Genomic DNA, 27,524 nt, shown 5'->3' on the forward strand with positions numbered 1-27,524 from the left:
ATACAGAGTATTTGTGTGTATGTAAGTAGAAATACTAATGCTGTTATCTTTCATAACTTTAACTTTATTTTTTAAAGATATATTGGCTCCTTTATGTTGTAAAATTTGGTCTTTGTTCTCTTTCTGTGGTTAGTGATACCTCACCCTATGGATTGCTTTCTGACACTTCCATACACATGGAACTGTTGCATGGAAGTTGCTGAAACTTTTTAAACTATTTGTTGTGAGAACTATGTGGTATTTATAGTTAGGTAGTATTGTGGTATTATCTCTTAGGTGTTAAGTTGTCCCTCTCTACTGTAGGCAATTGGAAAATAACAGCGAGCCGGGTCTTACACTGGGCGGATATTTCTGTCCCCAGTGCAGAGCCAAATACTGTGAACTTCCTGTGGAATGCAAAATCTGTGGTGAGTAGCAAGAAAAGGTGAGCAGATGAATTATGAGGTAGTGGTAAGAAGTTAAGGGATAGAAAAATTCAACTGCACTTTGGAATTAAAAGCCAGCTCTGCTTTAAGAAGCTTGCATTCATGTGTCCTGGGATTTCAGCTTCGTACAAGAGACTTTCAGGACTACACCTGTAACAATAAAACTGTATCATATTCCCTTGTATAATGTTATAAACTAAAAACCCTAAAGCAAAGGGGGCGAGAAGGGTGATTCATATATGAATGGTAATAATTTACTCAACAGTCCTGATTTAACAGACACACCAGTGTTTCAGACTCCTCAGTGCAAGGCCATGAAGATAAAGAGTTTGGACTAAAAGGGCAGAAGTACCCCCTCACTTCTGGGACTATGTGGATGAAAGGTTCCAAAGTTGAACGCAAGGGTGGGCTGCACAGTGACACATGAAAGTTGTAAATGGAAGCCCTTTGGTCTTGCAAATGTTAGTGGACTATGCAACCAATGGTTCCACCCCAGCAAAATGAGACCAGGAGGGAGGATTAGCATTTTTTATAGTATTAATATTGCGTGAGCAGCAGCTGTCTTTCTGTTAGGTTCTACAGACATATGACTAAAACATGATAGATATTATCAAGGTACAAATACTTGGCAATAAGATGAACTAAATATTTCCAGGTTTGGGTCACCTTGTCCTAGTTTCATGTCAAAGTTTTCATATTAGCATGAGTTTCATTTCAGCAAGGTAGTAGTGTAACTGGAGAAATTCTGTGTGTCGGAAACAGATTCTTCACAGCTGCAGCTGTCAGCAAAACAAGGGCTTGGACATTTACACAGCATGTGTGTGAGCGATGAAGAAGCTTGTGGCAGCCTATGCCACAGCTAACACTAACCTCTTGTCATGGTTTAATCCCAGCCGGCAACTAAGCCCCACACAGCCACTCACTCGCTCCTTCATGGTAGGATGGGGGAAGAGAATCAGAAGGATAAAAGAGGGAAAACTCGTAGGTTGAGATAAAGACAGTTTAATAGGTAAAGCAAAAGCCGCACGCACAAGCAAAGCAAAACAAGGAATTCATTTGCTACTTCCCATCGGCAGCCATCTTCAGGAAAGCCGGGCTCCATCATGCCTAGCGGTTACTTGAGAAGACATGTGCCATAACTCTGAGTGTCTTTCCCCTTCCACCTTCTTCCCCCAGCTTTTATTACAGAACACAACATCCTCTGGTATGGAATATCCCTTTGTTCAGTTGGGGTCAGCTGTCCTGGCTGTGTTCCCCTCCCAGGTCATTGTACACCCCCAGCCTACTCGCTGGTGGGGCGGTGTGAGAAACAGCAGTGGCCTTAACACTGTATGAACGCTGCTCAGCAATAACACAACCATCCCTGTATTATCAACACTGTTTCCAGCACAAATCCAAAACGTCGCCCTGTATAAGCTGCTATGAAGAAGATTAACTCTATCCCAGCCAAAACCAGTATACCTGTCTTAGCAGAAACATGGCTATGGGGTGGCTTCAGCAGTATTGTAACAGGTTGCAGTAGAGCTTTGTAGTTGGGCACCATTTTAACTGGAGGTGTGAAACAGCAGAACCATCGTCACGAAAGAGGAGTTGTGCATTTAGATTTAACCAGAAGACTGTTAGGACTGCGGTTTTTTAATGGCATGAGGATGAAAAACTTGCCAGCTTTACAACTGTGCATTGTAAATGTACTTCTAAAGAATGAGTTAAACCTTTTAATTAGAAATTTGGGCAATTGGATTGTTCTTTAGATTTAATTCTGGAAAGGATTACAGGTTTGTATTATAGAAGCTAACGAACAAATAATTTTATGGTTTTTAATTCTTAAAAGCTCTGAACCACTGAGTAATTAAAAAAACATTTTTTTTTTTTTTTGCTTTGTTTAATGTAGAAACGATTTTCAGTAAGTCCTCTCTGGTAATAATTTTGATGTCTCTTTATTTACAGGTCTTACATTAGTGTCTGCACCTCACCTGGCTCGGTCTTACCATCACTTGTTTCCTCTGGATGCCTTTCAGGAAGTTCCCATGGAAGAATATCACGGGGAACGGTATGCAAATCGTATTTGTGTTAATGAGTGTACTTGCAGACCCTGTAACTTTTTGGTAACAAATGTAAGAATAGCTGGCATCAGCTTCTTTGCTGTTGTTCAATGTTTGGGTGGTTTTGGCCACACCTGTCAATACGAAATATTAGTAGTTGCCATTAACAGTTACCTGTGTGTTCAGTTGAATAGCTGAAATAATTGCCATAAATTGTTGCTATGTATGTTATTTTTTTAAACACCATTTTAGACAATCTTGACTTTTTTTCGATTAAAATACCTAATTTTGCTTTTAGGTATTGTCAAGGCTGCCAGGGAGAAATGAAAGATCAAAATGTAAGTATGTTGAACTGCACTGAAATTTGCATTGAGGGGTGTCAGAAGTTGAGATGATCCTTTAGTATAGTCTTCTAAAGACCAGAAAAATATTTTTGGAAGTTTATCTCATGGTAAAGTAGAATTCTCTGTTGGAGAGTCATGCGTTTTAGACTGCAAAGTCCACAGAAGCGTGGGAAGGGATTTTCTGGAGAGTCGCATAAATAAGCTTCCACTCTTAGCCACATGGAAGGACCTGCAGTGACTCAGGTTCATCCCTTGGGACATACTTTCTGTTAAACCCAACTGAATTAAAGTTTCTCTGTGATGTGAGCAATATATTTAGTCTATTTACACTGTCTTGGTGAGACAACTGTTGCCCTACTGTAGTGCTACGATGGTGATGATTTTTTCCTAATTTGACTTGTTTTTCTATATTTTCCACGCAGGTTTACATATGTAAAGTGTGCCAGAATGCATTTTGCATGGAATGCGATTTGTTTGTTCATGATTCTCTGCACTGCTGTCCTGGCTGTATTCACGAGCACCCTGGTCCCCTACCTGTATGATGTCATCTCTTAAGAAGTTGTCATATCTATGCCATTCTTGCATAAGTCTATTTTTTTAGTCAGACATAGCCTTCACTGAGACACCTGAAAACAAGAAGGACCTAGATGATTACAGAAGGGTGAATGCTGGCTTGGGAGCAAATTTTAGTTTTTACCTAATGTTTTTATGATTTTGTTACTGTTAATATATTCTGGAATTATATGTATTTGATTTATTGTCCTTGTTCTCGTCTGAAAAGCTCTGGCTTTTTCTGAATGTTTTTATAATATGTATATTTGTAAATGTGACAGTGATAAAACTGGTTTATATAAGAATGTTGTGATTCATCTTTGTTTCATTATGTGTTCAAAAAAGAAGCCATGAAGATATATTTTTATATGTTGATTATTACAAGCTCTTGGTTTTGGTGGATGACGAAGTTCTGTTGGTCAAAATATTTTTTGTAATAAGTTAACTAAGTTGTTTTTGAGCAATTACTTGGGGGACATTTCAAATGCTAATTTCAAGTATTGTGGCTATTGAGGCAGTTCAAATACAGCTGTTTAGAAATATGCTGAAAACACATTTTAGGTTTTAATGGTACAACTCAAAACTAACTGAATTCTGTTACTACTGTGTCTGTAGTTGCGTGGTTGTCCTGGTTCCGGACCAGATGGGGCTAATTTCCCCCAGGAGCCGGCAGGGGGCAGGTATTCCATCCCACGTGACCCACGCCCGGGCTATAAGAGGCGCTAGCCGGGGCGGGGAGAGGAGTCGCCTCTTGAGGGTGGGCTGTGGTGGTGTGGGTCTGGTCGGTGCGCTTCGCAGCGGTATTGTAATCACGTCTTCATATCCCTTTATTGGTGTTACTGTTTTGTTTTCATCTTCCCTTTTGCTGTTCTGTTAAATTGCACTATTTTAACCCATGAGTTTTGCCTTTTCCTGTCGATTTTTTCCTGCAGCTGTGGAAGTGGAGTGAGCAGCTGCGTGGTTCTTTGTTGCTGGCTGAGGCCAAACCAGACAGTGGTTCAAGTTTCACTTTCTTGTAGGAGTATAAGGTTACTGAAAGGCAATGCGTTTGTTTGCAAAGGTGTAAGACCTGAGTTTATACAAACTGTTGTTTGATGGGCACAGTATTGAAGATAGTGATGCTTTTTTGATTCTCAGGCCAGAATGAATTGCCAGAACTGCAACTGCATCTCCCTTGGCGACCTCCCCCAGAGCAACAGACAGTAAGGTGGGGGGAGAAGAGCAAGCATGTGTCCTTATCAGAACATGGAATAAGGGAAACTGAGACAAATGCAAAACACTTTGCTGCTTTCCAGTGTCTATACAAAGTGTGAACTTGTGAGAATGTAACATCACGCAGTGTCTAAAGCATCTGGTTTTCTGAAGTCATCTTGTGACGTTTATAATACATTGAGGGTAACTTAGTCACTAATGTATCTAACTTAATTTTTAAAATTGTGAGCTGCTTTGTCAGATGAGGAACAGCAATAATCTGACCTCACCACTGAGTCTTAAAAGTGCAGACAAACAAGCAAAAGAAGCTAGTTCCCTGTTTTTCACGCTCACCATGAATGAACAATACATGCTGCCTCTCAGTTTTCACAAGTAGTTTTCATTTCAAGTCCTTTAAATATGCACATTTTCAATTGTTAAGATAGTTCCTGTGCTTATTGTACTATTTACGCCTGCAGGCTGACTAGAATGCGGTAATTCTGCTGTGTTGGCAGGAAAATGACTGTTTCAGCATCTGTGTTTACTTTGTGCCAAGTCCAACAATACCTATAAACCCTTTGTGCTATCAGGTGATTGCAGTGCCTGTTACTGTAAGGGTGTCCTCAAAACTAGCAGAAAAAGGACATATTAATGGGCTTTGGTGCAGTCCAGTAGGCTGTTCCAAGCCACAGAAATGCCCTAAGCATCTGGATCTTAGATACTCTGATAGTGGTGACAGTGTCGTGATGCAATGTTTTCTGATAATATTTTCATCTTCACAATGAGCATTTCCTAATAGAAAAGAAGGTTTTGTCAAAACACTTCAAATGCGTTCTAGCTTTTTCTCTTGCTAGATACCAAAATAACATACTTGGAAGCAGAAGCTGTGTAGAAGTTGTAGCCCTCTGCTTGTGGTCTGAGTAGTAACTTGGCTTGTACTTTTCCACTCTTCTCATTGGGAAAGAAGAGCAGTTCAAAGTAGGTCCTGAAAAACGGCTGTGGGGGCAGTGTTTTCTCTGACTGTAAAGAATTTCAGCTGTGGCATTTGTATGTAAAGCCACGTGGAAGAAATGCTTCCTTCACCTGTATTTGTTGACTGTGATTCACTGGATCTTGGGTCTCCTTCGCTTGTGGGAAGCTGCAAACTACTTAATTCTCCTTCCTCTATTTTCTTATTTACCGGATCTGCCACACAATTAGTCAATCAGTGAGGTTATCGTCAGGCCTGTGAGAAAGTCTTACACTTCCTGAAGATGTTGCCCAATACGGTTTGGACATAAAGTGTTGAGGGAAGAGACAAAAAGACAAAAACATCTGGTGATGGGGTTGAGGACACAACTGTGGCAAGAACTGTGATGCTGAAAAGCACAGTGAAACAGGACCATCCTGCCGTGTGGGGTGAAGGGGATTTTGGAAAGGTGGGTGCCCTTGCTTTACTGTCTACTTCATACTTTCCTTGCAGGAATAAAAGTTACCATCTGTATTAATGGCCCTATCTAATTTCCAAGACCTGAAGTGCTGAAAATACATTAATTAAAATATGAGTAAAAGAAATGTCTGGGATTAGTTTGGCATAACAACTGCAACTCCTGAAGAACTTGCATGGCATCCTGGTCTCTCGTGCAATATGAGGAGATGTTTCAATTCTAGATTGTGATGTAGCTTATGGATGAAAAACTGCCATAAAGTACTAACTCTGTGGCGTTACTGGATTGCGCCGACTTCTGGCTGGAAGAGTGAGAGTAGATGGATTTTATTTTAGAAGTCATCCAATTTGAATGAAAATCACGTTTCTGTGTTTAGGAAAAATAACTGTAATGCCTATAGTGCAATTCATGAAAGTAATTTTAAAAAATATAACAGAACTTGCAGACCTTACGACTTTTGCAGCACTTTCTGCCTTGGGATTTGAAAGCACATAAATTGTTTAGCAAACGTTTTCCTGTGAGAGGTGAATGTGATTTTTATGACCAGTGAAAAAGAGTAAAAACAACAGGTTGGAGCTTCTGGATTTAGAATCACTTTCTTAAGGATTAATTTTTTTGTTAAATGTTGTGAATCAACTGTTAAGATCCCTCAATTACTTGAAAAAACAAAGCAAAGCTTTTTGGAGGCGGTGGAGAGCAGAATTTAGCTCTATGGAGTTGAACTGTAGACATTTTTGCTGCATTCTGAACCATCACATAGCCAAATATGGTTGTCTTACCACAGTACTAATAACAACAAAAAAGTATTACTTCTACGAGATAAGCTATATTTGAGAAGACTAGTGGAAATACATTTAATAAAACCACTCTATTAGAAGTGTTGACAGTATGCTCTTGGCAATAAATTTCATTGCCAAATGAATTTCAGTTTGGGACGATGAAATCCCAGTTCCTCTTCATGCAATTCCTCCTAGTCACTACCTATATTGAAAAGTTAAAATACTGCAATAGAACAATTGCTTGCTTTGATTCTTTTTTGTCATCTATTTCCCATTTCTACTTCCCATCTTCCATTTGGCATTGTATATTTTACCACCTTTTTTTTTTTTCTAATTTAAGGAGAAATTAACAGTTTGCTAGCAGCAGTCATGGCTTTGAGGTGGAAAAATTGAGGTGATAGAGGCATGTTGGTTTACCGAGGCTGTTCTAGGTTTTCAGGCTACAGGATCTGTCACTGATCGGTGTCATTTTGCTCAAATCTCACCTGTTTGTCTCTTCTTTCCCTCTCTTTTTGTTGTAAAGGCTTCAGGATTTTGGCTGAAATTCGCCTCAATTTGGCTATTCAGATTTATAGTACGCCTGTTTACATCAACTCTCGAGTTACCTTATCTCTTCTTAGAAAGGTGAAATCAAATGTTTATGACCTGTAGAAACCATGTTATTAAGGGAACAGAGGTGCTGACTAAATGTTATGTAAAAGGTGTGGGTAATATAATTTGGTAGTCTTCCTTGGTTTTGCAGAAAATGCCTGCCAACGAGGACCCTATGGTGGAGATGAATGACAATGAAATACATGAGCTGAATCCTTCTGGAATGCAAGCTCTTTTCCCGCACGCAACCATTGATTTTCACAAGCTTGCCGAAGGCATGGAGGCAGAATTCCAGGAAATCCGGGGACAGCTGCAGAGGGGTTACAACCCTACCATGAGAAATGAAGGCAACAGATTGAAGTCCTTCTTGTCCTATACGTCCCATTCATCATGGTCTTTGACAGAAATGGCAGCTGCTGGGTTTTATCACACGCTTGTTAAGTCCAGCGTGCAATGTTTTTGCTGTGGGTTGGTTTTATTTACCACGAAGGTTAGATGCACCCCATACGAACAGCACAAGAAGTTTTCTCCCACTTGCGATTTTGTCCTGGGCAAAGAGGTGGGTAATATTTCTAAGTATGACGTACGCGTTAAGAAGGCGGAGAAGAATCCAGCAGAATACAGCTACAGCACAGAGGACGCGAGGCTGCAGTCCTTCGACGGATGGCCATTCTATGCCAGGGGAACAAAGCCCGATTTGCTTGCCAGAGCTGGGTTTTTCTTTACAGGTAATTGGAAGCAGTGCTTGGAGGGATTTCTGTTTTGATTTATAAAAGGGTGCAAGTCTACTTGCAATACTTGAATGGGTATAACGTGATTTTTCATGCTGCTCATCCTTTTGTAATGCATTGTATCGCCCATAAACACTTTCTTTCCCAGGCTGAAGAACACAGGCAACTCAACAGTTCCTCATGCGGAAGGTGTTTTCCCTCATCCTTGCTGCTGTTCTGTGCTCCTTTTCCTGTTCTAATACAAATTTTCTGAGTTGAGAGGACCTCAATCGCATGCACTGTTTAAGATATGGATTAATCGTGGGTTTGTACAGTGGCATAATTATACTTTTTTCTGCTTATTTTTTTGTAATTCATGCCAGGCTTACAGATCTGATGTCTCCTCTGCTTGCCCAAAGGTGCAGACTGCTTTTTAAAGATTGGCATTATGTTTTCTCCACTCAGCCATAATCTATTGCATAATTGCTTTGGTTTTGGATGCACCTTTGGCTGTGTGGCCCCACTGGGAATCTCCCTGAATTCTTCTGCAGTGAACATTGGTGAAAATACTGTAGAGAATATCACTTCAAGTCTGCTGGAATCGCATTGTCCCCTTTGAATGGTTCTTTTACAGCCTGGTTAGCAGGTGGCTCTTCCAGCTTTCTTCACTGGCCTTTTGTTCCTGCTATCTGGAAGAAGGTTTAGATGCCTTTAGCTTGTTACTCTTGGACTTTTGGGGTTTTTTCCCAGCCTGCATGATTTCTTCTTCACACTTCATTTGCCAGAGCTTTTGAGCCTTCTGTTTTCTTTGCTGAAAATCATCAGCTTTTTGAACGATACTTTCTTAATTCTTGTAATCTGATTTCTTTTCCTATCAGTCACACTCCTTTCCTGTAACATTTCATGATCCTTTTCTAATAAATAGCACATACTGGTGTTGCACTTCCAGTAAAACATCTTTCAGGAAATTCTTAAATGCCTGTAAGAGAGTTGTTGGGGGTTTTTGGTTATGTGGGGGGGTTTCTTGGTTGTTTGGTTTTATTTAGTCAGCCATTTCAGCTTCCTTACCTTTACATAGTTCCTGTTTCTGAAGTTTAACACAGCCTTAGTAGGTTCCCTGTTTCTGTGGGGGACGTTGCATCTAAGTAAATTATGATCATGGTTGCACAGTGGCACTTCCACTATGAAAATTTGACCTCTTCCCAGCGGATTTCTCAATACCAATTCACATCGGCTTTTAGACTTGCTCACCGGCTGCCCCAGAAGATTGTGCCCGATAGTATGTTTAAAAAAAAAAAAAAAACAACAGTCATCTACTTTGCATCTCAAGGTGGTTTCTGTGCAGTCCACTTGGGGGATAACTGGAGCCACCAGCTGCAATTCTGTTTCTTGCTCACAGTGCCTCTCATTTCTTTGAACATCACGTAACTCAGTTTTGTCATCCTGGTTGGTTGACTGATAGTATGGTCCAAGAACTGTGTTATTCCAATAGAGGCCTGAAATTCCAGTCTGTAGAAAAATTTTGGTCTGTGTTGGTTAGTTTGATTTTGCTCTGAGATATCATTAAGATCAGATATTTCTTTTGCTTCTAGCACTGTTTACTCAATTTTCCCTGAATATTTTATATACCAGCATTACAGCATTTGACTGACCTGTCTGTCTTCCATCATGTGTATGCTGACTATCAATATGTTAACTTCGGGATAGAAATTCTAGTTCTCCCATCTTATTCCATTGGTTTCTAGAATTGTTCATTTACTCAGCCTTTACAAGTAAACTGAGTTGCTAGAATGCAAAATTAAAAAAAAAAAAAACAACAAAAAGTACAAATTTATTCTATCAAACTGGTATGAATTCTTAGATATTTCTGAAGTTTTATTTTGATGGAAAGATCTATGTTATATTTTCACTCTTGGATCTGCACCAAATTCAGACCCAGACTGACCCAACTGAAATTAAATGGAAACCTAAGCAGTTTTGTAAATCTGTTTAGTTTCAGTTGCTATAATCTAAGAAAAAGTCTCACTTAGCTACAAATTTTGGACCAATGATATACACTAGTATACTCGTGATCACGTGGCTAGAGTGTGAGCAAGTAAAACGCACAACTGTGTGATTATCTCTGAGCTCTGTAACTCTGTAATTGCAGGCAAGAAAGATACAGTGCAGTGTTTTGCTTGCGGTGGATGTCTGGGAAATTGGGAAGATGGTGATGATCCTTGGAGGGAACATGCTAAATGGTTTCCTGAGTAAGTTGACTGAATGTCCTAGAAATATTTCTATATGCACAAAAAGGTTGATTTGGTTTGATAGCTCTTTTTTTCCTCAGCAACAATGCTAGAAATAAAACTAACAAACAAAAAAAAAACCGCCACAATTTTGTTTTCAAGGTTGTTCCATTCAGACAATTGATTTCAGCAGATCTTTATTTCTGAGAACTGAACAGTGTAAGTCTGCTATCCCTAACCTTATAATTATTCTACATATATTCTCTTACATACATTCTAGAGATCTCCCATGGGCTTTTTTCATTGGGCAAAAGCACATGATTATTCTCCCAGTTAGTCACTGTGTTGCATGAACAATGCTGACGGCAGCAAAAAGTTTGCCTTTCTTGCATATTGTGAAAAATCCTGAGTATGCACCTTTTAATAACTGAAACACTGCTTCCAGGAATAATGTTTTGGGGTTTTTTTTTTAATAGGTGTGAATTCCTTCAAAGTGCGAAATCAAGTGAAGAAATTAAAAAGTACATTGAAACCTACAGTGGATTTGTTGGAGTGGTGGTAATCTTATAATCTATTTCAATCTTCCTTTGTCATGGAGTACATGCCAAGGAGGTGCTATCTGGGACTTGAAGATAGGCAAATTTGGCCTTGATCCTGATTTCCACCTTCTTTCTCCTAAAAAAAACCCCAACAACCCAAAAGCTGTGTATAATTGCATTTGTAATTACCACTATGCCCTCTGCGTGGAAACTGTTTCATGTAAGTTTATTTTGATATGTGCATCCAAGCTGCTTGCCTAGGCAGTACCGAGGTAGTCCACTGATGAAAAGCAACATACCTTTAATTGGTACTTATCTTACTCAAAGGAATGTGGATGAATTAACTCCTCGTGGCATCTATACATATTTATTGATTCTAAGGAAGATTGTAAGTGAGCATGCTGAACTAAGCGCTTCTGCATGGCTGAAGCCAGATTAGGTGAACTCTACCCTCCTAGCTCTTGTATGACTTCATCTTTGCTTGGGGGATTTGCTTTCATCAGAAAAAATATCTTTCATGATTAAAACCCCCATGCTTCAAAAATCTCAAAAAACCTGGACGATAACCCCATTAGCTGATGCAAGATGAGAAGACTGCAGGTATCTCTTGGAAAACACCATCTCAGATATCTTAAGAGCATCAGTGCTATCTTTCTTTCCTTAGAGCTGCTACTGTCTGAGGAGAGCCATTTCTGCTCATTAATAGCAACCTGTCATTAGCCAATTCTGTTCCAGAAAGTTCTCTCTCTCAAATTGAAAGCATTTAAAAAGTTGATACTTAGTTGATGCCTGTTTATATACTATAGTTATTTCTTTTGTTTAACTGAAGAGTGACATGAAAACAGAATGTATAATAGAAATGTGTATTAATTTTTAATTTTCCTCTTAGGGAAGGCATTTCACAGCTTCCTTTATCAAGGAGAATTTATCTACTGCAGCAGGTAAAGAAGTAGAATATACCGACTGTTAACTTTTCATTAGAAAATAATGCCTTCATATTTTTATTGTACATCACCATTAACAATGAAAGTTGCTCCAGGCTGTTGTTGTGGGGGTTTTATGAAGGAAGATTACATGTGTGAAAGATTATTGCTTCTGTATTTCAGAAATTTTTACTGCAATTATAAATTTGTTCTCTTTAGAAGCTAAATCTAAAACATGCTGCTTAAATAGATATATCTCATTTGCATTTGCCTGTAGGAGGGAGATGCAAACTAAATGAAACCTGATGGCTTTGAAGGAAAACCATAGATTTTTATCTGTACTGTAAATCAAGACTATACATTTATAATTGTCTAAAAAATAAAGTTCTGTAGTTGTGTTTTTGCTTTGCTGTAAACCTGAGATATTTGCAATCTAGTTCTGTTCCTGCTTTGGAGAGCCTGATGACAGGCTAAAGTTTTCCTGACTAACCAAATATCTTTGGTTGCAAAGGTGATCTTGTCTTGAACATCTTTGAGGACGAAGGAGTTCGACTGGACTCTTTTAAAACTTGGCCAGCAGAAGCCCGTGTTGAAGCCACCGCTCTTGCTAAAGCCGGGTTTTTCTATACAGGTTTGAACCAAGTTTGTTAGCTATACAAACACAGGACAAGTAAAAGGTTTAGTTTCCAATGCAGGTGGGATAGAGCTTCAAGATAGTCCTGCTACCTAATTAAAATCTTGCTATAGCTCTCAGTAAGGAGAGTAATGCAGCTGCAAAATCAGAATGGCTTTTGCAAAAGCCAGAGTGAGGGAATGGAATGACCCTGTCTGAGGGGAAAGCCAGAGCAAAGAGTTGCAAGGAGGGTATGTTTTTAGAAAGGAGAAAGCATGTGTCTGGGCACTTGTGGTATTCATTTGTCTGGTGTCACTAAAAGGACAATAATGGCACATCTCCCAGTTCTGTGGCTTTTTCTTTTCCTTGATTTAATTTTTATTATTCATGATTTAAAAAGCATGGAATTCTAGTAGCAGACAGAGGTCACTGAGGTAAACTCATGAAACTGTGGCAGTTTTTATGCTGACATGTTAGTAAGGAAAGAAATCATGTCCACAACCATTTTTGAGGTGCATAATTTCTTGCTTGCAGGAGAAGGTGATAAGGTACAGTGCTTCAACTGTGCACGTTGCTTACAGGAATGTGAAGAAGGTGATGATCCTATGGAACAACATGCAAAATGGTTCCCTGAGTGAGTGACAGAGTATCTTAAGACAATTTCCTGCTGTGCGATGGAAGTTGCCATGCACTTTTGCTGTTGTTTTTTTAATGCTACTTTAAATGTATATAAATAACTATATGTTTCTTGAGTGTGTGGGACATTGTGCCTCTATGAAAACCCTTTTCTTAATTAATGTTTAATTGTAGAAAAAAATGTAAAAAATTTCCAAACAAAGGGAATGTTTGTGAAATAGTGTCACCTTTCTGCCAAACGTAAGCAAGTGAAGTAATGCTTTGCACTGACTGCTGTGTCTTTTGAAAACTTAATTCTAGTTCCAACTGCTTGGAATTACTTGGAAAGTCACTGGAAGAGCAACCAGAGAGCCCGTCGACATTACAGCCCACACAGGTTTGTGCTAGTCTGCAGTATTTGCTGTTAGTGAAGCAATATTCGTGCTTTGCAATTTTAAGTGATGGTTCCAGTTGCAGGGAGCCTCGGCACGCGTGCATGTGCAGAATGAGCAGCTTATTGCAGTCTTCATCCCGGACAGCCTTTTCAACAGACTGCGTTTCAGCGGTCACTGAGCGGGCAGGGGGTATGTGACACTGTTATGGTTTGAGGAACACACAACAATTTACTGTCGTTTAGACAATTATCCTCTCACCTGATGACCCCTCCCCATCCAGGAAAGGGAACTGGGAAAAACAAGGAAACCTGGGACTTGAAGTGTAGACAGATTTAATATTTGATAAACAGAGTAATATTAGATAATTAACATTATAGCACTAAAGAACCAATATTGATGCCAATACCAATATAAAATACACAAGGATTATACTGAGCCCATTCTATCCATAGGAAGCTGTGCACTCTCAGCAGTGGACAGCAAATGTGGGACACTGCGAGTGCTATGGCTTTGGGAGGAAGGGAAGGGCTCAGAGGTCCGACACAGGGGCAAGAAGTTCTCAGGATCACAGCCATCATAGAAGAGGAAGACTCCTCAGCAAACATTCTAATTTATAGTGAATGTGACACTCATGGTATGAAATAATCCTCTTGGCCAGCTTGGGTCAAGTGCCCAGGTCTCACTCGTCCTCATCGCTGCAGCTGGCGAGCTCGAAAACACTGAGACCCTGAACCCCACACACCATAGCTGGCTACAAAGTAAATATTTTCACAAATTCAGACACTAGAGACTTCTAATAGTGCAATTTTCCCAAGCATTAGAAGAGACTTTACTGAAAAGTAAAATTACTGAAAGATAAATTAGTCCTGTGTTACTCAAACCAGGACAGGTGGGTATCCCCAAACAGTGTTTGTGGGCCTGCCGGCCTGGACCTGAGTTGTGGAGAAAAGCGCCTCTGGAGGGCAGCTACTGGCAATCAGCTTTTCAGTAATTAGCAGCAATCACCCTGCTGTGCGGCTCTGTGGGCAGCGAAGTCTCCCATCCCATGGTGCCGGGCTGTCGAGGGGCCACTGCAGAGAGGCTGGTGGGACGGGGGAAGCTGTCCCAGTTTGTGGGACTGCGGGAAGCTCTCTGGGGAGGTTTTGTGTGGGATGTGTTACTGTGGGAGGCCGCACCGCTCCTCTCTCGGGTCGGTTTGTCTGGGCGTGCTGAGGATGTACACAGCTGAGAAGTACAAAGTGATTATTTATTCGCTGAGTTGTGCTGAAGATAGATGGGATGTTACGAGCTCTGAGGATGAGCGTTAACGTGCCCACCACCCCGCTTAGGCTAGCGAGAGCTCACTCCTGGGCTGGCTGGCACGTGGCAGAGCCCTCCCTCCATCAGCCACCCTGTCTCACCCCTCTCCCTCTGCCCGTAGCAGTACCCTCCCAGCATCTCTGCAGGCTGTCTCACGGCTTTCTCTTGATGCTCTGCGTCAAGGTGATGCATCCGTGTCATACCAGAGCTTGGCCTTGCATCCTTGGTAGGTGGGCAGCAAAACCCTGGGGTGGAAGAAGCTTATGGGGAAGAGAGAGAGAGAGATATAAAGATAGAGGGGCGTTAGGTCTGAGGTCCTGCTTCTGGGAGGGGTAAAGAATTTTGCTAGTGTTGAAAAGCACAGAGCTAGTACTGTATGTGTTTTAAATTGCCCTTGTAGCTGCTGGTGCTTGCTGGTACCAAAACAACTCGGTTTGAACTAAATAATAAAATTTAAGGTAGTATAACTGGATTTATTTTTGTTCTAGCAAACTCCCTGTAAAGTAAATCTTGAAGAGACAGCAACCCCACATACTGTAGGAGCTGGTAAGTACTGTGCAGCCTCCCCTGAAGGGATGCTGGTGTTGAATTTACATTTTAGTTTGAGAGGGTTGTTAAAAGTTTTCTGGATTTGGCCCTTACTCAGTAAAGGCAAAATTGTCATTGAAGAAAGGACTGTTAGGATTTATGGATTGTCCATATATAGCAACAACAAATAGAGAATCTGTCAGCTACTGCTTGCTTTTGTAGTCTGTGAATATAAACAAATCCCTTAGCAAGCAAAAGGTACTTCTGTGCAGATGAGGCATATAATCAAACTAAATAATTTTGTGGTGATGTGGTATGACTTTTCTTTCACTCATGTTTTGGAAAATTGCAAATCATAGAATCATAGAATGGTTTAGGTTGGAAAGGCCCTCGACGATCATCTAGTTCCACCCCCCCTGCCATAGACAGGGACGCCTCCCACTGGACCAGGTTGCCCAAGGCCATGTCCAACCTGGCCTTGAACACCTCCAGGGATGGGGCATCCACAGCTTCTCTGGGCAACCTGATCCAGTGCCTTACCACCCGCTTCCTAATGTTTAATCTAAACCTGCCCTCTTCCAGTTTAAAGCCATTCCCCCTCGTCCTATCACTACATGCCCTTGTAAAAAGTCCTTCCCCAGCTCTCCTGTAGGCCCTCTTTAGGTACTGGGAGGCCGCAATAAGATCTCCCCGGAGCCTTCTCTTCTCCAGGCTGAGCAGCCCCAACTCTCTCAGCCTCTCCTCATAGGAGAGGTGCTCCAGCCCTCGGATCATCCTCGTGGCTCTCCTCTGGACACGCTCCAGCAGGTCCATGTCCTCCTTATGTTGGGGGCTCCAGAGCTGGATGCAGTACTCCAGGTGGGGTCTCACCAGAGTGGAGTAAAGGGGCAGAAACACCTCCCGTGACCTGCTGGCCACAGCAGGTCAATGTATACCAGCTGCATACTGCATGTTATATGTAAATGCTTCTAGACAAAAAAGAAACTAGTTGAGATAACCTTCCACTATCTTTTGCTTCTGATGCTTCCTTTTTCCAAATACTACCTCCATTTCAAGGGAGTGGTTTTGTCAATGCATGTGAGTGGACTTCTGAGGGAAGAGTTCATACACGACGAGTTTGCTGCAGAACAGCACTGATTGTTCAAGCTGTGCAAGCACAGAGTTGATAACTCAAAAGTAAATTTGCTATAGTGATACTGCCCAGATGCTTTCTTCAGCAAGCATTTCTTTGTGGTAATCCAAAAATGGCTATTACTGCCTCCCAGAAATGCCAAAATTATTTGGAATATACGTATCAGGTGGAGCCATTTTGTAACTTTTGAAGGCACTACCAGCAGATTTTAGAGCTCTGGAAGCATAATAATAGTTTTAAAACTCATGGTACTGAAACGGTCAAGGGAACAATAAAAGTCGTAATTGCTAGTTTATTAATGAAGATGTTTGTTCATTCTTTGTATTCAGCAACATGTACATCTCCTTTTTACCAGAAGTGGCTGGGGCTGTTTCTGGTGGGAAGTCCTAGTTCCCCAGGCTATGGCATAAATATACCCTGTCCTGTCTGAAATGCTTCAGAACAGGAGGTCTCTGGTGTCATCTCTTAGTGAAGTGCAGGAAGAGCCAGTGAGCGCTTCTGGGCTTCATTGTACTTTTGCTGAACATGCAAAGAATAAAACGGTACTGCATCATCTGAGATAAGATTACCGTGGGGTTTTTGGCAACACATATACTGTGTACCTCTATAATTACATCGATGTAAAAGTACATTTACCTTATTTCAGCTGTTCAGAAATACCTAAGTACAGCCCCCACATGTTTATTTTGGGGTGGATTATCTACTTTGTGGATAAACTGTACTATGGGCACAGAAAACATAGCTGGTTCTATAGAGAATCGATGCTTTGTACCAGAACTTAGAAACCCTGGCAGAGCAACAGCTTTAGAGAGTGTGGGGCAGAGATTCTGTGGCTCTGTAGGAAGATAATACGCCTCCATAAAGGATGTTTAGGTCAAATTTAACACTCCTTTATCCGCATGGTACCATATGAATGTGTCTTTGCCACTTTCTGAGCCTGCTTGCAAGTCTGGCAATTCGGTTGTTTATTGACACAGTGCTGAATCTATGCTAATTATTCTTTCCAGACCATGGAAAGCTGGACCACTGCACTGAGATACCAGCAAGTCTCTGCACAGAGCTAGGCCACTTCCAGCAAAGCTTTTTAGCTCAAGTTTTTCACTTGATTACTTGCTACACACAAACTAACCCTGCGTGAAACCAGATGGGTGCAAAGACAACTGAGTAGGACAAAGAGAAAGTGTGGGAACTTGGTTTATCCAGAAGTGATACCCATTTTTTCCAGTATCTAGACAATCTCAGGTTCTTATTACTCCAATTTAATGGACAGCTGACTATATTTGACTTCTGTGTACAGAATCAGCTATTCACTAGGTTTTATTATTTAATGTCATCCTTTTTGCAGACGTGACACCTGTTGAAAGTCAGTGTGTTCAAGAAGCGAAGAACTTGACCGAACAACTTACGAAGGCTTACAATCGTAACAACTTCAGCAAATTGTTTTCCTTTGGGAACTCAAACCATTTGGCTATTGACTTGAAATTACTCTATGGGGACCCATCAGTTGTCTCAAAGGATATTAAAGATCAGCCAATACAGCAGCTCTTTCTTCATGAAATCCTTGCGAACCTTAGCTCTACCATTGTGTTGGAAGGTGAAGCAGGAAGTGGAAAAACAGCATTGCTCAGGAAAATAGCTCTTCTTTGGGCGTCAGGCTGCTGCCCCATTCTGAGCAGGTTTAAGTTTGTATTTTATCTCTCCCTGACTCATGCAAAATCAGATCAGAGCATGGCTGATATTATATGCAATCAGCCAGTAGGATTTGTGGGACCATTGACAGAAACAACTCTAAGAGACATAATTCAGCCACTGAAAAACCAGGTCTTATTTCTTTTGGATGACTATAGTGAGGTGAATTCAGTGCCCCAAACTGTAGAAGAACTTATACAAAGGAACCATCTTTACCAGCATTGTTTGGTTGTTGCTGTCCGTACTAACAGGATGAGAGAAATTCGCAAGTATGCAACCACCACTTTAAGCGTTGCAGAGTTCCCTCTGTCCAGCACTCTGTATGTACTAAGGAAACTGTTCTCCTACAATATTGACCTTGTGGAGAAGCTTCTCATTCAGCTGGAGCTTGAAAAGTCTATGAAGACCATTCTAAAGACACCGCTTTTTATGGTGTCTCTTGCTGCATATTGGGTACAGCACCCAAGGGGCAACATAATCAGCAATGAGGTTATTTTTAAAGCCTATCTGCTCTATCACTTACTAAAATACAGTGAAGAAAGAGAACATGTACTGGCTGTGTTTTCCTCATGTGGTGAGCTTGCCTTAACTGGTCTTTTCAAGCCATCCTTTGATTTCACTGAGTATGATCTGTCTGAAGCAGAAGTTGATGGAGATGAAGCTGTTAGGCTGGGTTTGCTAAGCAAATTTACTGCCCAAAGGCTTCATCCAGTTTATAAATTCTTTCACCCCTTGTTCCAGGAGTTTCTTGCAGGAAGAAGACTGAGTGAGCTCCTGGTTTCTGATTAAAAGGAAAAACTGGAGCAAGGGATGCAGTACTTGCAGCAAATCAACACATTTAGAAAAGTTGCTGGCCGCTATAGTTTTTTATTGGATTATGCTTGCAGGTTCTCTTCCAAAGCAGTGCCCCAAATTATATCCTATTTATTTAAATTGATTGACTGCAAGGAGTCATTGGAAAGCCAGTCAGAAAATGATGAACATCTGCAGCACCATTCAGACCTTCCAATAAAAATTTTGTTTATTGACCAGTTAAGTTTTATTGATCCAAAACTGCTTCTTCCAGTTTTCATTCAGCATTTACTGAACTTTGCTACTTCTGTAGCTTATGAGAGTAATACTGTCTCTGTGTGTGCCCCAATCATTTTTCAGTTCCTAAGAGGCAAAGATATTTCATTAAGTTCATTTTTATCAGCACCAAAATCTAAGCTGCGTTTTTTCCAGGATTACCCAGAATCGCTCTCTCTACCCAGCAGTTTTCAGGTTGAAGTACAAGGAAGTGAGCACAAACAAGAATTTAATGTATCTGAAATAGCTGCTTGCTATTCTTCACTGGAGATGCCAACAATTGACCGGGATTATGCTCCTGCGTTTACACTTTTTAAGGACATGGCACAAAAAATTAAAAAAGAAGAAGAAGAAAACCATAGATTCATTTCACTAATACAAAGACATCTACCAGACTCCATTGTGTGTCCTTTCCTACATACAACAGGGAAGATGCCACTTTTAAAATGTACATTCAGAAACATCAGTTCCTTTCAGGAAGCTGACCTCAGAAATTTGATGACGCTGTTTTCCGTTGCGGATTATATTGAACTTCAGCTGAATAACAGTCCTGGTTTTATAGAAGTTATCCGACCTGCTATTGAACAGTACAAGGAACACTTTAAAAAATGTAGTCTACATCATCTTAACTTGAGCATATCAGAGCAAGAATTACTTCTCTTGATGCCTTTTGTGGAATGTCTTGAGATAGCCGAAAAAGAAATGCCAGGTACGTCATACTAAGTTTTGGCAGAATGTAATTTTTCACCCTAGTTCCATTTTTCGTCCTCTCCCCTTGGTGCCTGACAACTGAGCAGCTCCAAATCCATGAATAATCGTAGAATCATAGAATGGTTTAGGTTGGAAGGGACCTTGAAGATCATCGAGTTCCAACCCCCCTGCCATGGGCAGGGACACCTCCCACTAGACCCGGTTGCTCAAAGCCCCATCCAGCCTGGCCTTAAACACCTCCAGGGATGGGGCATTCACAGCTTCTCTGGGCAGCCTGTTCAACTGCCTTACCACCCTCAGAGTGAAAAATTTCTTCCTAATGTTTAATCTAAACCTGCCCTCTTCCAGTTTAAAGCCATTCCCCCTCATCCTATCACCACATGTCCTCGTAAAAAGTCCCTCTCCAGCTCTCCTGTAGGCCCCCTTTAAGTACTGGAAGGCCACAGTGAGGTCTCCTTGGAGCCTTCTCTTCTCCAGGCTGAACAGCCCCAACTCTCTCAGCCTCTCCTCATAGGACAGATGCTCCAGCCCTCTGGTCATTTTTGTGGCACTCCTGTGGACCCACTGAGTCTGCATTTTGGGGGATAGGCAGCCGTTCTGCACTAACAGATTTCCATCCTGGCCTCTAATTTCAGACTATGACCTCAATACTGGTTTTTGATCTAAGAGGTGTATGTCACTACAAAGGCAAAACTGCACTTCGGCAGAAGATAGTGCAGCATGGAGGACACGCTACCAGGCACTGATGGATATGCATTTTCTGCTTGGGGCAATCTGAGTGGATCTGCACTGGGGTTTCAAAATAAAAGACTATTGGGCAGTGCAGGAGCGTTTATGGGATGCTGCCAGGTGTACACCCAGGCTGCAAGCAGCAGAAGCCTTGGCGAAGGATGGGTTTGCATGGAAGGGCAGTGGTACAAGGAGGATAGAAAGCAGCAGTCAAGAGAAGGGAAGCCAAAGATGTTAGGATGTGAGACAGTGAACTTCAGCTACAAAAACCTTGGCAAATTGTCAGAAGAACAGAGGGTTTAAGCAGTTTCATTGTATGTTTGTCTGGCTTCATCACAGAACTACTTTTTTCAAATTTGGACAAATTCATCCGCCTTGAGGAACTGTCAGTGAGTCAATGTGAGAACAGCAATGTATTTGATACAATACCCGATGGCTTCAAAAATCTCTGTAACATGAAGAAATTGTCGATAAGAAGAATGAAGCTTGAAAACAGCTCTAGGCTGGGTAAGGTGCACTTTAAAACTTTAGGTACTGTATTCTGCTAGAACTTGTTAGTACTGAGTAGCAGTTTTAATTTCTCTTTTAACAGGTGTGTAGGATTTCTGAGTCATCTTCCCACTGCTTCTGCCCTACAGCTTCTACCTTGAGTTTGCCACCCCAACAAAAAAGAGGAGCTGAGTTTTAGTGCTGTAACTTTACTGACCTCCATAACTTGTTATGGAGGAATGAGTAGGACTGCGCTCTTTGTTTTCCTGGAGTGATTATTTTCCCTTCTCACCACTCCCAGTCCACTGGGAAGAAGAAGAAGAGAGGGAGCACAACTGGCAGCTGAGCACAGCTCATGTGCATAGCAGCTCCGACAGGTCTATAACCAGGTTGTGACTTCTATTTTAACTGCTTTATTCCACAAAGAAGCTTACTTTCCAGTCCAAGGCTCCTAGAAAAACAATGTTTTGTACACTATGGTAACGATTACCCAGCTCATACAGTACAAACCAACAACATTCACTGAACTGTACCCTCAATATATGGGTGTTGGATACAGTTTTACAATGTATCTAAAACTAATAACTTTAGGGGGAAGATGTTCAGAAAGTTTCAGTCCTGCTAAATGGAAAATTAGAGTATTTTTCACACGTGAAAGAAACCAGAAATTAATCTACAGCAAAACTTGCTTTCATTTTAAGGCCAGAAAGATCTATCATGATTCTACTTACAAAACAGAACACAGGCCATCTGATTTTAAGATGTAAACAGAGGAATCTAGCTGCTGCTCCCATTCATCTTCTTATCTGTCTCCCTTGCTTTCGTTGTGGTAGAAGATGCTTCCCTCTATAGTAAAGTTCACAGGTGGAACTAGGAGAACCTTCTTGATTTTTGACCTTATTCACTATACAATGAATCTCCAGTGTTGCAACACTTTATTTCGTAGTTGAATTTATTAAGAGCTTCCAAGACCTCTCTGTTTTTCACCTGGACTGCTCCAGCTACTTCGATTCTGGATCCCTACTGGCAGCAATTTCTTCATGCAAGAAGTTAACAGAAATCAAGCTAACTGGGTCATTTTTGGGAGATGGAGATCTGCTTTCTTTAGGTAGGATTTTTTTTTTTTTTAATACAGAAAACTCACTTTTAAAAACTTAATAGATGAGAGAAACTGCTAATTTTAAGTTCCAGGAATGACAATGTATACTTTTTTCCTTTCTTTCTAGCTGCTGCTCTGCCCAATTTTGTCTCTCTGAAACTGTTGAATCTTAAAGGGCAATATTTTGATGACAAGGAAGCTTGTGAAATCTTTGGTTTGTACATATCTTTCCTTTTGGCTGATCTCATTTTTTGCATTTGACAGAATTGTTTTGTTTCGGGTTCTTTTGGAGATCTTAAGAAATAACTTGAACAGCTTAAATGCCATCTGAGATACGAGAGAGTATCTAGAAATAAAATGTCAAGTCAGGTCTCACAAAGCAGTTTGTGATGAAGGGCGTGTGTTCACGTCCTTCTAAGGGGGATGAGCTGAGTGAGATGGATGGCTGTCCTAAACTATGGAATCAGAGGAGTCCAGCACCTCTGAAAGCCAAGATGGTCCTCCTGCAAAAGCCATGTCTACAGGGGACAGGGAAAAGTTGAAAAGGATTGCATTTTGGGAAGGGAGCATTACCCTAATTTATTTTTCTTTCCTGTGGGTCCCTTAAGTTTGGCAACATGGAAGATTCCTTTTATCTCTACAGGATTCATGAGACCTCTTAGATCCTTTCTGGAGTAGTTCTGCCTTTTCTCTTGATGACCTTTTCAAGCTATTGTGTTACAGTGTGAAGTGACCTTCACAACAATGGCAGGGCTGAACCTGAGGAAAGAAAGCTGGTAGTAACCTCTTGCCCAGAATCTAAATTTAAATGTTTTTTAACTGGGCTCTGCTGCTGTCACTCATTGGCATTACAATATTTATACTTGTTTAATCTTAACGGGAAATGTCGTGTTCTCTCTGCAGCATACAATTTAGGTGTTCTTCTTAACCTGGAGGAGCTCATCCTTCCTGCAGGGAAGGGAATAAGGTCTGCAGCCAAACTGATTGTTCAGCAGTGTCTACACCTGCTGCACCTCAGATGCTTCTCACTTACCCTATGTCTGGATGATGACAGGCTGTTGGAAATAGGTGAGTTTAAAGGAGAGAACTTCAAACATGAAATACTATTTCTCAGTAGAGAATATACTGCTTCAGGATAAACTCATTTTCTGTTCCTATACATTGCAACAATTGCAAATTATTTGTCATTTTTAATAGGTATAATTTTGTCCTGTTTGTTCTATACACAGCCCAAAATATTTCATGCTCATCAAAGTGTATTCAGATTGCTTATATACTAGACTTTGCTGAAACCTCTTTTGAAATACCTCCTTAGTTCCCCTTGTCTTCTACACAGCAATGTAAATTACAAGAAAAATAATCGGTGGGAAAAAAGACTAACTTAACATACAGCTTCATAACTTCATTGCTAGTTTTATTAGCTTATATGCCATCGCTGTTAAATTTTATTACTAAAATTTCTTGAATTTAATATGTATTTAGTATAGTGTTATAATTACCATTTCATATATAGGCTAAAGAAAATGTCTTATTTGGTAAGCAAGTGCTATGTCTGCCGTATCATCTTCGTTTATTTTTGACATACATTTTAGTATATATAGCGACTTGATAACAAGAGTCCCATCTTTTAAGTAGGCTGACCATAAGGCCAGACCGAAGACCGTATGTGAAGGTACACGGGCATGCAAGAGACGATTGTTACTCAGTGTTGTGCATCTGAGCAAAGCTGGCCTGGTGTCTGACCTCAAGCGGTTGCATAAACTGGTGTTGTATTTGCTTTGCTCTGTAAGAGTGGTATTCGAACACTCGTAAACACACTCCTATCGTATTCTACCAGGCATTAACGTGCCTGCTAAAGTATCCTCTATTTTATCAGTCTCCTGGTGCTTAAATGAATTGAGTTCAAAGTTCTACTTTTTTCAACCTAATAGCAACGACTTTGTTTTATCTTTAATGTACAATACCTCAGCTTCATTGTATTTTCATTCATGTTTCATACGTGTTTGGAGCATCTTTATATCCTTACAGATGTCTTGGCGTTTTTTTGCAGCAAAGGTTGCGAATTGTGGAGGTTTCCAGAAGCTTGAACAGCTCTCACTGTCAGTAAATCATGACATTACTGAAACTGGTTGGAGAAACTTCTTCAGAACACTTAATAACATGCCTGCTTTAAAAGAGCTGGACATTAGCCGTATGTTCACACATCAGATCAAAGCCAGTGCACCAACAGTGACAGCTTTTGTCCAGTGTGTTTCTCGACTGCCTGGTCTTGTGACAATAGTGATGATGGGCTGGCTCCTTGATGCAGAGGATCTTAAAATGTTTGAGATCATGAAGGAGCAGCATCCCCAGTCTAGGAGCTTAAAATTATCTTGGCAATGGGTCTTGCCACTTTCACCAATTTTTCAAGACTAGAAAAGTTTGAAAGTGTTAGGGTTTGGGTTTTTTTTTCTCTTCCTTTTTGTATTATGAACTACACACCTGCATTGCAAATAAACATAAATTGTAAAATTGCTACCATGATGAAACATGCCACTCTTCTACAGCAGAGTTAGGTTAATGTGAACACATCAAGGAATAGGTAACAGCATAATGTAACTCTAAAAACCCAACTTGCTTTACAAATATGGTTATCGATTGTACCCAAGTGGTATCTTCCAAAGAAAAATGTAAAATTTTGCTTAAAGACTACTTAAAATAAATGATTTCTATTCAGTTGTGTTCATTGCAAGCAAATCAATTACGTGAATCATGAAATAAAAATCATAAAACCCTTTATGGTCAGGAATGCACTAAAAATAATACTGGATGTCAGATTCTACTAGCATTAAAAAGCAGTAAAAGCCACTTTTTGTAATGTAATGCCAAATACTAACACAGGACTAGCTGAGGCAGAGAGCAGTCGTGCCTCTTTAGCAATGAACAGCTGCTGAGCAGCTGATTTGGAAGCTTTGCATCACACAACCAATCTCCATTTACTAGAAAAAGCTTTCAAAGTGGCTTAGGGAAGTGAAGATCACATCTTCCTCTTTTTGCTCAACTAAAAACTGATTTTCTGACACTCGACCACAGTAGGAAAAGGAACTTAAATGCAGCAAAGTTCAGGCCTGTATTTGGCTAGTTTCCCTGAAAAGAAAACCACCGGCATTAACTAAATTAGTCTAGTAGAAGAGAGGCTGCAGCCTCCCTTCTACAAGACTTAAGATTTTAAGGGCTGAAATCTAAGTCCATACTTACCATTACCTTTCCACAGTCTGCTTTTTCTAATTTGCTTTTAGTAGTGGCTCTCAGAAAAAGGCCACACAGCAAAATTTTCTGCTATATTTCAACCATTCATCCACCAGACAGAGGTCTTCACAAGCTAAAAATAAAAACCAACCCAAAACAAACCACATCCCTAAATTCAAAGTTTGCAAAGTAGAACTTTATTAACAAGCATTTGAAACCAAAAATGAGCCTTTCTGAATCCAGCTGTCATATTCAGGATTCCAATCAGACCCATAAGATCTCTTTTAATATGATGGTATACCATCTTCCAGGCCGTGGCCACTGTAACAGACTGCTGCCATAGCTGTCTCCAAAAAAGAACATACTCTAAATGCTAGTTCTGGTGTTGACATTCAGATAAAATGTCTTGAGGAATACAAGAGGTGTTAAAATGAGAGATACATGAAATCTATCATGTGGGGTTAAAGGACTTACATCTATCATTTGGTAGAAAGACTTGAAGTTGTTTCAGGGAAGTAAAAAAATAGTTTATTGCTGCAGTGCTTTCTAAACACGTTTCACTAGACGTCTTTAAGAAACAGCTCATGGCAATGCACATATAATTCCTTGTCTCAAGTTATTTGTTTGCTTGTTACCAGGGGCAGCTCAGTGTCAAGAAAAACGTTGAGATTAATTGCCTTCATTAAATTCTCATCTTCACCACCAACCATCGGTGTGTAAGTGATGTACACCTCTCATTGGAAAAGATTTGCACGTGGCTTTAAAAAAGAATCAAAAATTAGTATACAAGAGCTTTTTGGTTTTAATCAAACAAACAAGAATTACTCAAATGCACAGAAATTACATGTTGTCACAGAAAATCAGAAAAACAAGTCCCCATGAGCACATAGTTTTGTTCTATAAGGAACTGAACAATATACTGGAGAATTTTAAACAAAGGATTTCAAATAAAAGCACAGGCATTGAAGTAATGAGAATAGAATTGCTCGACAACAAACTGAAATGTTGATCTTGTCCTGAAAACAAAGTTTAGCTACACTTCCTGGTATCCCATCTGTATAAAGAAGCAGTTGCTTATGAAGATGTGTACAGAGATGCAAAAACTGCATTTCATTTAACAACCTTTTATTTTCAAAATGGCTCATAAACAAATAAGGTAAATCTTAACAATTAAAGTAACCTGCCCTGTTAATCCTGGTGTACAGAAATGCTATAGTTAAAGCTCTCATCAGAGCAATAAAATACTTCCCTTCATTCTAGCCAAGAAAATACCATTCCACGGTTGCTAAGCAAAAAAGGGATTAATACTGGTAGAAGTGGTATTTGTAGAGAGCCATAAGAGTGGATGGAAGTCCTGAAGATCATAGTTCTTGCACGGAATTCAAAATTTGTTGAGAGCTTGTAAAATGAACTGTAGTTTCAAACTAATTTTGTCAACCAACACTGTATTTTCATTTAGCACAAAATTACGATACTTACAATCCTTCAAAACAGTGGTGAATATTCAGTTATTTTCCATGCATTTCTCTCTCCAGGGCTGCTTCCATTCGACTTTGTTTTAGACCCTACAGGATACAATTTAGTAAAAACTTGTTTTTACTAACATGGACAGAAAAGCTTTAGTCGCAGAACAAAAACATTTTTTGACAATTGTTTTTTAGTCTTTTACAAATCAAGCTACCTTTTAACTCTTCAGGGAAATCAGAATGGGTGGTTTAAAAAGGACAAAAGCCAAACTACAGGTCTTCTTTATAATCAGTGGCTCTACAGAATAATTTCAAATATTTACTTCTTGTTCAATTAGAAGTAAATTAAAGCAATCCACAGTTATATACAATCTGATGCAAGACATTCCAAAACTAGTCTTTTGAATCATAGAATCATAGAATTGTCTAGGTTGGAAGAGACCCTTGGGATCATGGAGTCCAACCATCTACCCTACTCTCCAATTTCTCCCCTACACCGCATCCCCCAACACCACATCTAAACGGCTCTTAAGCACATCCAGGGATGGTGACTCAACCACCTCCCTGGGCAGCCTGTTCCAATGCCCGACCACTCTTTCTGTGAAAAATTCTTTCCTAATCTTCAGTCTAAATCTACCCTGTTGGAGCTTGAAGCCATTCCCTCTTGTTCTGTCATTAATTACCTGTGAGAAGAGACCAGCACCAACCTCTC

The 27,524-nt window shown here is 40.3% G+C and overlaps 3 protein-coding genes across 3 annotated transcripts in view; 2 read left to right on the top strand and 1 right to left on the bottom strand.

Moving 5' to 3' along the window:
• GTF2H2 (general transcription factor IIH, polypeptide 2, 44kDa) overlaps positions 1-3,353 on the top strand; it is an 11,753-nt gene extending 8,400 nt beyond the window's left edge. Inside the window, exons 12-15 of the mRNA XM_009885224.1 lie at positions 304-407; positions 2,373-2,475; positions 2,766-2,805; positions 3,234-3,353. Of these exons, the coding sequence (XP_009883526.1) occupies positions 304-407; positions 2,373-2,475; positions 2,766-2,805; positions 3,234-3,353 (367 nt within the window). The remainder of the gene's footprint in view (positions 1-303; positions 408-2,372; positions 2,476-2,765; positions 2,806-3,233) is intronic.
• Positions 3,354-7,685: 4,332 nt separating this feature from the next.
• Positions 7,686-24,533, top strand: NAIP (NLR family, apoptosis inhibitory protein). The gene is given in 12 exon segments (XM_009885291.1): positions 7,686-8,079; positions 10,211-10,310; positions 10,766-10,847; positions 11,718-11,769; positions 12,263-12,393; positions 12,899-12,998; positions 17,679-19,799; positions 20,870-21,037; positions 21,966-22,127; positions 22,246-22,332; positions 23,022-23,186; positions 24,169-24,533. Coding segments are annotated over 12 exon segments (3,927 nt in total).
• A 2,321-nt stretch (positions 24,534-26,854) lies between these two features.
• Positions 26,855-27,524, bottom strand: part of LOC104286682 (survival motor neuron protein-like) — a gene marked incomplete at its 5' end in the record, with an annotated part of 5,493 nt that continues 4,823 nt past the window's right edge. The window contains one exon of the mRNA XM_009885303.1: positions 26,855-26,911. Coding sequence (XP_009883605.1) covers positions 26,855-26,911 — 57 coding nt within the window. The remainder of the gene's footprint in view (positions 26,912-27,524) is intronic.

This window comes from Charadrius vociferus, unplaced genomic scaffold (assembly GCF_000708025.1).
Source record: "Charadrius vociferus isolate BGI_N301 unplaced genomic scaffold, ASM70802v2 scaffold60, whole genome shotgun sequence".
NCBI lineage: Eukaryota > Metazoa > Chordata > Aves > Charadriiformes > Charadriidae > Charadrius > Charadrius vociferus.